Source organism: Echiichthys vipera (genome assembly GCF_963691815.1).
Source record: "Echiichthys vipera genome assembly, chromosome: 2".
NCBI classification, from domain to species: Eukaryota; Metazoa; Chordata; class Actinopteri; order Perciformes; family Trachinidae; genus Echiichthys; species Echiichthys vipera.
In genome coordinates, this window is record NC_139827.1 from 29559539 (window position 1) to 29570750 (window position 11212).

The 11212-nt window shown below is 43.1% G+C and overlaps 2 protein-coding genes across 3 annotated transcripts; one reads left to right on the forward strand and one right to left on the reverse strand.

Moving 5' to 3' along the window:
• Positions 1-246: 246 nt before the first annotated feature.
• On the forward strand, positions 247-3516 carry cbx8b (chromobox homolog 8b; the record flags this gene model as incomplete). Of its 2 annotated transcripts, XM_083928828.1 has the most annotated exons (5): positions 247-403; positions 500-543; positions 769-834; positions 954-1020; positions 1987-3516. In XM_083928828.1, 5 exons carry the CDS (start codon positions 335-337, stop codon positions 2845-2847), a joined length of 1107 nt encoding a protein of 368 aa, XP_083784954.1. In that variant the 3' UTR covers positions 2848-3516. The 2 variants fall into 2 exon arrangements, with proteins under 2 accessions (XP_083784954.1, XP_083784955.1); XM_083928829.1 differs by having other exon boundaries at positions 335-543.
• Positions 3517-5261: 1745 nt separating this feature from the next.
• On the reverse strand, positions 5262-9494 carry cUnh17orf67 (chromosome Un C17orf67 homolog). The gene is made up of 4 exons (XM_083928848.1): positions 9420-9494; positions 8032-8132; positions 5948-6069; positions 5262-5398 (listed from the first exon to the last, which is right to left on the reverse strand). The coding sequence occupies exons 1-3, from the start codon at positions 9472-9474 to the stop codon at positions 5953-5955; spliced, it is 273 nt and encodes a 90-aa protein (XP_083784974.1). The 5' UTR covers positions 9475-9494; the 3' UTR covers positions 5262-5398; positions 5948-5952.
• Between the last annotated feature and the right edge of the window lie 1718 nt (positions 9495-11212).

Sequence of the window (11212 nt, forward strand, 5' to 3'; positions counted from 1 at the left end):
TCACATAACTTGTGCGAAATGATTCACTCGCCGCGCGCGGGGGGGAAAAAAGCCACCATCTCCCCCCCCGAAAGAATTCACACAGGCGCACGCTCCTCCCCTCACTTAGCAACCCCGAGCACGTAGCAACGGCTCGACCAATGGGCGTCCTTCTGGAGGTTCCACCGACTGCGGTTCCTTAGCAACGCAGTAAAAAATTGCGCTGACGTCCATTCTGTTCGGGAGTATTATGGTCTGTCGGGAATTCAGAGTGGCTGCCTGGGACTGGAGAAAAAGGTCTGCTCTGCTAACGTTAGCGTCCACCGAGCTAACGGGAGGTAGCACTGGAGTAAACATGGAGCTGTCTGCCGTCGGGGAGAGGGTGTTCGCTGCCGAGTCTATCATCAAACGGAGGATAAGGAAGGTATGCGGGAGAGCGTTGGATGTAGTGCTCTCTAATACTACTGTTGCCCCGCAAGCTAATGAAGTCATTTCTGTGTGTTTTTCTGATGGCACGCAGGGTCGGATTGAATACCTTGTGAAATGGAAGGGCTGGTCTCCCAAGTAAGTCCTTCTACATTGTGTCTCTCGCATGTGTTCAACCCGCGGCCGTGGTGCCCGTACTGTCTCGGCTGTGGCTGTCGTTAGCTCGCTGCGGCTAGCGAAGCAGCCGGATTATAGCACGATGGAGACTTTTAGCTCGCAGGCTAAGGCTACGGCCATCCCCGCGCAGTGTGTCAGCCGCTTGCTTCCTCTATTTCTTATAACGCCAATGCTTTCCCCTCACAGATACAGCACTTGGGAGCCAGAGGAGAATATTTTGGACTCCCGCCTGTTTGCCGCTTTCGAGCAGAGGTAAGATGTCTGGGCTGGCCCTTATGGGCAGAGCCCGTCAATGTTAACACGTCAAATAAATATACGGTGTCCTCGGTGCACTTTGCTCCCGTGACACTCAACACGGGTGTCTTTCTCAGGGAGCGTGAACGGGAGCTGTACGGGCCCAAAAAGAGAGGACCTAAACCCAAGACATTTCTGCTCAAGGTAAATTCAGCAGCGATGTTTCGTTTTTAGTTTATTTTTTTTGAACGAGTTGACGCCTCGCCCTTAATAACACGCCCGTGCATCACGTCGAATTTAAATAGGTTTCCATACTGACTAACAACACTGTCTATATAATATATCTGTTTTTGAAAATGTCTCGTGAAGTCATTTCGACCTCCATTGCATTCCCCCTAAATGCGCGGGGCTGATTAATGATGCTAATTCCGGATGTCCAGCTTGTGTATTAGGTTATAGTTCCCCATTAGCTGTTGACATGCCAAAGGGTATGGAGTACCGTAAACAAACAGCCATTACTGTGTGCAAGTTGCCGTTGAAGCGTATTGCTCGAAATGTTTTATTAAAATTCGTTTCATCCGACGTTCATTTAGTGAATCGTTCCCGTCCTGTGCGAATGAAATCGTTGAGTGAAGCACGAAGCCTGGTGTGGTCAGCAAGATGGTTCAGCTTTTCAGGACAACCGACCGTGAAATGTGCTTAATGGCCGGCAGGTTATCTTGAACTAAATACCTGAATCTCCGTTGACAGGCCTGGTTTTAAAAATAGGGCAGTGGAATTCCACTAATAAATAATGCGGCCTGACAGCAGCTGCTTGTAGTTGTTAATGCCATAGCCTCCATGTTTGCATCTCCATACATGCTCACTTTCATGCACCTTTTTGAAATGTTAGACGTATTTAGTGTAATAGCCTTCTCTCCCATGTTACAGTAAAAAGAGCAGGTGTGAATCATAAAATGAATGATTGCTGAATTCCATTTAGCTGCTCAGGTTTCAGGGTCCGGGCCTCCTAGCCTCACTGTCATGGCTGTCCTACTACTACCACCAGTTAAAATAGCTGATGTGGAAAAGGTCTATTAGTCAACTAAGAAATAAATGAACTGGATTAGACAAGTGTCATTTTAATACAATTTTAAATAATGACTTTCTCATTTTCTTATCCTCTAATAGGCTCAGGCTAAAGTTAAAGCCAAGTCCTATGAGTTCAGGGGTGATGATGTCCGAGGGATGCACATCACCTACCCGACCCCAGAGCCGGTTGTCACCCCCAGGGCCAGAGAGGGCCTTAGAGCCGTAGTTCCCACCATCTTCCCACCCAGTACTGTCAACCGTGGAGAAAGCGTACGTGTCCGACCTCCAGAACTGAGCCCCCGTGAGTACCAGCAGCCTTCCCTCCAGCAAATCGGTCCAGACGGAAGCACCCACATGCCCAAAAAAAGAGGCCCAAAGCCCAAGCCACGCTTCAAGGACAGCAGCTGCAGCCCTGCTGCCGCCGAACCCCACAAGAGGAGAGCAGAGGAGCAGGTGAGCCACAGCCCTCACAAACTGGCTAAGCTCCGTGGGGGGGAAGAGATGAGGCTGATCAAAGTGGCCCACAGACATCCAGAGATCCACGGTCATAAACACCACCACTATCACCACCACCATCACCACACACACAACCGGGGAATCTCCGACGGAAGCTCCTACAAGCAGCTCTACTCAGACCGCAGCCTGCATCCACACAGAACAGCCCTGGACACGCACAGGACTAAGGACAGCTCCACCTACCTGGCACCCGTACATTTCAAGCACCAGTCCAAAATGGGCCCGAGCCTGAGTCGCCCTGCCGAGCTCCCACTGATGGAGAAGCCTTACTTCTTGGACAGGCCGTCCCCAACCAGGCTCGACGTGGGCTCGGACGAAGTGGCGTGGAGGCCCTCTATCGGCAACGTGGAAAAGGTCTTAGTGACGGACGTGACCACCAACTTCCTGACCGTGACCATTAAGGAGAGCAGCACTTCTAAAGGCTTCTTCAAAGACAAAAGATGATCGCTTGATGTCTTTACGCCACGCTTTTGTTTTCTCTGACTCGCATCAGAATCATTCTGAAGCCGTTTTTGTATGTAATGTATAAAAGCAAAAATACATAATGTGCATATATGTGTATATATTATAAAGTTGGACATCTGTTTAATGTATTGACCAAATCAAATGAAGTCCATTTCACATCTTGCATTGGTTATCATGAACGAGTTTCCTTTGCAGCAGCTGCCTACGTTCTGTACAGAGCTTGTGAATTTTACTATTTTGCAATTGTAACTAACTAGAAAGTATTTTTTTCACGCTCGTATCTTCCAGCCTGAGCTCAAGCTAGCGAATTATGTTGAATGAGGCGAGGTTTAGATATAAAATTCAGTCTGTGGATTGAATATTTCTCTATAATTTGAAGCAATTAGACTAAACATGCCCTGTTTAATTCAGCAGGGAAGATATTTAAAAATGTACTCAAGCACTTTGAATTCAAAAGTATTAAGAAATCATCCGTTTGTGTTGTATATTCGAAGACCGAGTTTGTTTCAGAATTTGTAATGTAATGTCTCTAACATTTCTAATTGTAGATAAATGAATAAATGCAACACGGTTTCCCAAGTTGTGTGTGTATAACAACGTTTTTTCATGTACCTTTGGTACATTTTGCATTTTCATAGAAAACGTTCATAAAGCCTTCATGTAAGAAGATCATCACAGAGTTGGTGTCAATTTGCTTTTTAGACGCTTTCCAATAAATCCTTTGACATATCTCATTTTGTTGTGTTTTCCTGCTTAACCCCTAAAGGAAATCTTGGATTTGATCAAACACGCAATTAAGCCTTCGGGCCACCCTCTAAACTGTTGGGATTTTTTTTTTTAATTTATTGTTTATATTTAATGCCTACTTTTCTGTTGTAGGTAATTGGAAAAACTATGAGAAAACTGTTCTCGAGCTAAATAAAGGGTCCCTTGGGCTGAACGCAGCAGAAGGTAAAGGCCTTTTGTAAGATAATACAAGTCAGCTGCAGCGGGCCTACACTCATTTCTGCTCAGATTCGCATCAAAATGTTTTTTCCCCTCCGTACACCCATACACTTTCTGTGCATCTTTTACTTTAATTTGCGTTTCGAGCCGATACTTTTTACACGCCACTTAAAGTTCACTCTTGAATAAATGGCCAATACACTTTATGCCTAAAGCAGCTATCCATTATAGGCCCCAACCGCTATATTCTTGTAGGCCTTCATTCTTTTTTTTTTTAATTATTATTATTCCGAATCGTATCCAATACATTCATTTCAGAACAAGCAGCAATTTCCTTTATTTGTTAAATATTTATTATAGGTACAATAAATGAATCAATGCCACACTCCGCGGCATTAAAACCTACGCTAGTGTGCATGGGCTTTTAGAATAGCCTTCATATTCCAGGGAACTTTAAAATACTTCTTCTTACCTGTAAAGGCCCGCGCCGCCTCTCCCGAGTGTGCAGGGACTAGTTTGACCGCGACACTGTTGATGACGCAGCGGGTCTACCTGTGCGCGTCCGATGAGCTTCGCGTGCGGGGCGACATCTTAACCCGTAAACACGCGCCGTCCCTCAGCGCAGAAACGAAACACACTGGCCGCTGCGCTGGAACACTTTGATTAGAGCCCTGCAGCGTGGGTGAGAGTACAGGAGCCAATACAATTAGCTCACCCGAAAACCCGATTTGTGAAACAACATGAAAATGTGCTATTTTTGCCATGCATTTTTGTTTTTCTGCAGGCCTATCCCCACCATCATGCCATGCGTAACACTAGACTCTTGTATGACCCATGCATTCATGACGCAGGTATTGTGCTCGTCTGTCTGTGATGGGTAACTTTATGAACGATCCCTTGCAGTGTGGAGTTCTCTGTGTTTGATGCAATCCTCTTTTAAAGCTGTTTTGGTGTAGTATGGTGAGTATACTGCTTTAGTCGGCCGTATTGTCGGTTATGAAGAAAAGAACTCACCGGAAACACTATACGTGAGCCGGCTCTCTTCTCAAAGGCAGCTCCAAAAAGTGTCACTGGACCAAAGTTAGATGCACAACCATGCCTGGTAAAAATAGATTGGTTTTCTCGCTGCGAGGTCACCGGCTCCTCAGTTAGATTAGATGGTAAATCCCCTCTGTCACTGACTAAAGCCAGGAGCATCTCATCTCCGCCAGGCAAATACACTCAACTCTGTGGCCTTCGTTCTCACCACTATCCTACCAATACCAATACATACCAATGATAGAACTAGTAATAATACTAATCAAATAAAATCAAAAAAAAAAAAATAACACAATCATTGTTTCCCAGTATAGGCGCATGCGTTTTTTTTATTTGAGATATTCAAATATTTATTTCACTTTGATGATACATGATACACAAGAAAAGAAATGTAGAAGCTACTGTTAACAGTTAGCCACTTAGTTAAGATTATATGCATGACCATTTATTCTTCACATGGTCATATTTCAAGAAAGAGAGAGCGTCCATCTTTTTATTGTCCAAGAGTTGTCATTGTTGAGTCCTTTTTGTCACCTGTGGCCCTTCACTGTGAGGAGAAAAGGGTAAAGAACAGTTAAAATGATCAGGCGGTCAAACATTTTCTGTGAAACAGGTCTTTGCTTTTACTCATTTACTCTTCTTTTTTTATGTAAACAGAAAGCTTATAAATGTGAAATCATTTATTTTTGGGGTAAGCAGCTGATCTGGCTCCATTCAAAAGTACCCCAAAGTTTAAATGAACTGTCTGTCAACAGTGAAATACTGTTTATTGTGTTTTAAATGAGACTTTGTTTACATGAGTGTGACACAGAAACAGTTTGACAGGTGTCTGAGGTTTCTCTCTGTACCAACATAGAAATAGGTAAAAGGCAATAAAGACATTAGAATAAATAGATCTTGAAGTGGGAATTTCTTCTTTGTCGACTTGAAAGGTTGAAAACACACATTAGGTATGAAATGATAATCCAAATGTTTGGTGTAAAAAAGAATGATGCCCTCTGTTGGTGTGTGTGCACAGCACTGTGTTCATGTAGCCTACGGTGTGCATTTGGGGTGTGAGGTGAGAGTGGAGACATGTGGGGACATCTGTCCTCACCATCATCAGACAGGGTAGCCATAGTTCCTGTCACAGCGAGGGTAGCAGTGGGGGTTCAGCCAGTTCTCCAGGTTGGTCTCCTGGGCCCTCTGATCCAGAGCCTGCATGTGGAGCAGATGCTCCTGCAGGAAAGAGCAGTACGCTGATTGAAACATCAGTAACTGGGGATGTTACCCACATTTACACAAAAGAAAGTGAACGTTGAAGAGGAGAATCATGCTGACTCAAAGCTATTTATCCCCCTGCTTTCATTTTTTTTATTTCAGCAGCAGCACAATACACAGCAAGGAGTGAAATTACAGAGGGATATGCGATAATGAACAGATGCATTCAAAGCATTAGACAGATAACTGGATGACTTTGTATTTGCTTTGGACTATACCTGTGATCAGAGACTCACTAAAAAGATACTTAATTGGGACATTTCGCATGATTGAAATCCTTATTTTATTGGAACAACGTATCATTCATTGCAGCAATTTGCTTCTCCAGAGAAAAATGGTCTGTTGGTAACCAAAATAATAAAGTTATTGTCTCGTGAAAAAAGCTACAACGTAGAACTTTGTGTGAATATAATTTAAACAAAAGACAAAGATCCCCCTGTAGACAGTTATGCTCAGGAACAGAAGGTTTAATGCTACACGGATGAGGACACGCGCTGTACTTGTTTGTTGTTAAGCTTCGAGTCCCTGTGTGGACCATGAATGGAGCGTGGACTGGTGGCCGAAGAGGTGCCAGTTTGTCTCCTGGGCACTGCCGAGGTGCTGTTGAGCAAGGCACCGAACCCCCAACTGCTCAGGGGCGCTGAGCCATTGGCATCTCTCCATTAATTGCATGTATATAGGTCCTGTTTGTACATTCGTGTGTATTTCGGGCCTGTGTGTGTGTAACCTGTATAATAATAATAACAGAGTGAAGAAATTGAATTTCCCTTGCGGGCTAAATGATTCGTCTTCAGTCTACAAAAACATCCGGGTTTTGACTTTTTGACTCCATTTATGATGACGTGTTTTGGCTGCTGACTATGAAAACCTTGAGTTAGTGCTTCAGGAAGGGAACTTTTTTGTGGCAGATTTATTTGTCAAGCCACACGATTTTGTTTATGAAAGCCAAGCCAAAAGAACTTTCTAACTGAAGGAAAAATAATGAATTGTTTGAACACCGCAACCCCTGAGGGTTAGGCACTTTGTGTGCATGGCACGAAAGACTTTTAAAATATATCTAGTATTGAAAAACAGTTTTTAAACAAATATATGAACTTTGTGGGCTCAACATTTTATAGAGAAAGTCAACCAGGATCGATTGTCAGTAATGCTCAGCTCATTAAATAAACTAAAACAAAACTAAATGTGCTCAGCTTAATGCCCTTATCCCACAGTAACTATTATGTAATACACTTCTAATTGAGTTCATGTTAGAATTTGAATTATAAATGATGTTCCTCCACAAAATCTCTGTTTTTTGTGTGTTTTTTTAAAATTATTTGTATTTATATGATTTGTTTTTTTATTATTAGTTTCTTTTTTAAATTGTTAAACCATAAAATAGGTTTTGAAAAGATACTGTTGTGGTGTGTACATATATCACATAAACCAGAAGAGTCACAATGCTGTACCCCCATTGAGCATTTATAAAGAGAATATATCATATTAATAACACTTAATAAATTGGTTATATTACAGTATAATGTAATTTTTAGCAGATATAAGGACTTTCTTAAGTGTTTATTGATTTTCCTGTCTTCCCCATATGAAGCATCTCTAATTAACAGATAGGCCCAATGAGTGATTCATGACATTAAGTGAACCAGTATAATACACTTAATGCATGCTTTAGGTCACATTTTATGATTGTCTATGTGTGGTGTTTGAAGCATTTATGAACTGTTAAAAGGATGCTTCATATGAGGAATTAGCGTTGACAAAAACATTACCGAACCCTTTCAGTGTCTTAATCATTTCTCACAGCTACATAACAGTGTTGTTTATGGTGCCTGTTATAGGAAAGGGAAAATAAAGCTACAGTATGATCAATAGTCAATAATCAAGTCAGTGTATGTGCACTTTGCTGTGAATGAACCTTACCCTCATTGGCTCATCAGGGTGGCCTGCCTTCATTGACCGTTCCTGCCTCTTGCTGCGGAGAAGCTGCTTAGCGAAGCTCTCCTTGATGATAGGGTTGGCATCTGAGGGAGAGAGAGAGAGATAAGAGTTTGACTGCAAATACATCAAATGTTTACTCTTCAGTCATGTGAAAACACACACGCAATTCTTCTGCTGGTGCTGGGAAAGAAAAGATGCAGTCGTGCACAGAAAGAGATAAAAGAACAAGATTGTAATTGTGTTCACGTCCCTGTTGTCTATTCTCAGTTCAACCTCTGCCTGTTATTTTGTTTTTCCGGAACACAACAGCTGCTTGCTTGGTTGCTGGGTATCAGGATAACATTCCTCTCACTGAAAGTTGTGTTCAGACCCATGAATCAACCGCTCAACACTATCTGCTGCTGGTGAGCTGTGGCTGACCTGATCTGTTTAGCTAGTCCATGTGAGGCTGTTTATTCCCTAATGCAAGCCCCAAGGGAGCTGCACACACACGCACACACACACACACACACACACACACACACGCACACACACACACACGCCTCTGCAGAGCGAGGGCTCTCTGTCTCTCTCTCTCTAACGCAGCCAGGCCTGTATTGGGAGGCAAGGTATTTGGTGGAAGGTTACAAAGTGCCCATTCATCCTCCTCACTCCCCGGGGAGCCAGGCCCATGCAGCACGTGACCCCAGCAGGCCTCCAGACTGGCTCTCTCTTCCTCTCCTGCCAGAGTGAGCTGCTGTGAATGAACCAGGCTCTGTCAACACAGAGCTGCTGCTGCTGCTGCTGCTGCTGCTGCTGCTGCTGCTGCTGCTGCTGCTGCTGCCTGGGTCCTCTGAGCAACGTGGCAACAACACTCACATTCTCCAGCTATCCCATTAAGAAAGACAGATTTTTGATTTTCAGAAAAATTAGCTGTTGTGAAATTTCACACAATCTTGTTTGTCCGTGTTTTTAAAAATAACCAGGCTCATGTCTTTTGAGTCTCGAGATAACCAGGCGCTCTCCTGAAACAGCATTTTACATTCAAACACAACACCCATTCTGGATTTAGAGCAGTTTATCGTGTTCAAAGCAAGAATACATGCTGACATTAAATGCAACTGGAAATGCAAACAAAATAATATTCACATATTTACAGGATCTAAATATAGCTAGTCATGCAACTACAGCAAAACAAGATGCACTAAATCCATGCAAGACTTTCCTAAATAAGATCATCATTCTCTCGTTTGGCTTTACCTAACTGACCTGAATGCACTGACTTACTCACTCTGCAGTAGAAAAGGATGTTCTTTGGATTCAGATATAACCCCACGATTCATTGTGACAGACCACTGCTCTCTTCAGGTGAATCCCTGAGAGTTTCCTACCTGTGTAGAGGGTCAGCAGCACCAGGCAGAGCAAAATCACCACCAGCTTCGTCATCTTCTGCACCTTTTTCCTGCCTGAGTCTTCTCTGCTCTGAGGTTCCTCAGAGGCCAGAGGGTCCTGAAGGGGGAATTCTCCTCCTCCTGCACGTCATCTACCACATGTCACATGACTTCATTTCTTTGTCTCACAGAAACCTGTGAGGAATTTCTGCAGGTAAATTCAGCAGTTCCGCTGTGTTTACATATGTAAACGCTGTTCTTTGGGCAGGGGCAGTGGCCTCGCACTGATCTATCACAAGAACATAAGACTAATATATCACTATCTCTACCAGATAAGGTGCTCTGTGAACATACACCAACCTTATTGTTCTGTACGGATCACCAATGCCATTCAGTATTTCATCAATGAACTCTCAGCCACTGTTAGAGCGAGGAATCATAATATCATCCCAATGGGCGATTTTATTTCCATTCTGACAATACTGGCAATATTTTGACTCATCATTTTTAATGCAATGTGCTTCGACCGTGACACAATATGTCAACATTACGATCCACACCTAGAGGCATGTCCTTGCTGTTCCAGCATCACACTTTATAACATCACCTCTGCTGAACTACCCATCTCAGACCACAAAGCTACGTTATTCATCACCAACCTACTCTCAGTAAAGGGTGCGTCACATCATGCCGTACCGCAACATCAGACATGTTAACCCAAAAGATCTCAGCACTTTAATTACATTGACTTGTTTATCTTCTGCACTTCATAAACACACTGAACTCAAAATGTTCTCTTTAACAGGTTAGTAGGACATCATACGAAAAAGCTCTGCACAAATATTTGTATCATATCTTATGAAACGGTGAACGGAAGTAGACCATGAGATGGTGACGGTTGCTTTCGGTGTTGGTGAGGTTTAGGCCAACCAAAACTACTATCATGTGACCGGTTTTAGCCTGCAAAAAGTGACGGTTAGGGTTCGGAAAAAGGTTTGTGATTTGGCTTAGTACGTCTGGGACATTAATGGCAAGGGGAAATGAACCCTGCTTTCAATACGTTGAATACACACAAAATAAATATGTGGAATATACACTGCAATACTTTTTGTTAAATGCATGAAAAAAAAAGCATGATAACAGCCTGCTGAACTACTGGGCGGGGAGCCACAGGGTTCAGTGCTGGGGCCACTCCAGTTCATTATCTACCACCTTCCTCTATCTACCTCCTATATTTTTCAGCAACATGATATTCATTTTCATTGTTATGCTGACGATACACGGCTTTATGTGTCCACTAAGCCCAGCTCTAGTCTCCCCTCCAGCGCTCTCACTGCCGGTCTTCATGATGTATAAATAAGGTAACAACTACCTCAAGCTCAGCAATAATACAACCAAACTACTCCTCATTGTCTCAGAAATCAATATCTGGGCACTCCCCATTACCAGACTCCACACCGGTTAGAGCCTTGGTGTTATCTTGAACAGTTTAAAAGTGGTAAAAAGATCCCGATAAAAGAGATCATCATGTCTCACACAAAATTGTGTTGCTAAGATGAGTAGAGCACCTAAAACTTGTATTGCTAGACATAAAAGCACTATTATGCGTTAAATCCAGTGGCAAATCCAACCCTTACCATCCTCTTTCCTCTTACAGATACAGTATATTGAGATTGAGAGAGGCGTCATTTGGATATTTTACTTCCCAGGAGGAAGCAGTACTGGATCTATCGTTTGAAGACCTTGTGGATTAAATATGGATTATGACTTGAGATGTTTTCTGTAAAGTAGCT

What these genes read in the sequence shown, in the direction of transcription:
- cUnh17orf67 (XM_083928848.1), bottom strand. Translation starts at nt 9,474, where the DNA reads ATGACGAAGCTGGTGGTGATTTTGCTCTGCCTGGTGCTGCTGACCCTC. An exon ending in GCTGCTGACCCTCTACACAG is followed by an intron (nt 8,133 to 9,419) that starts GTAGGAAACTCT and finishes TCTCTCCCTCAG; the next exon opens with ATGCCAACCCTATCATCAAG. An exon ending in ACCCTGATGAGCCAATGAGG is followed by an intron (nt 6,070 to 8,031) that starts GTAAGGTTCATT and finishes TCTTTCCTGCAG; the next exon opens with GAGCATCTGCTCCACATGCA.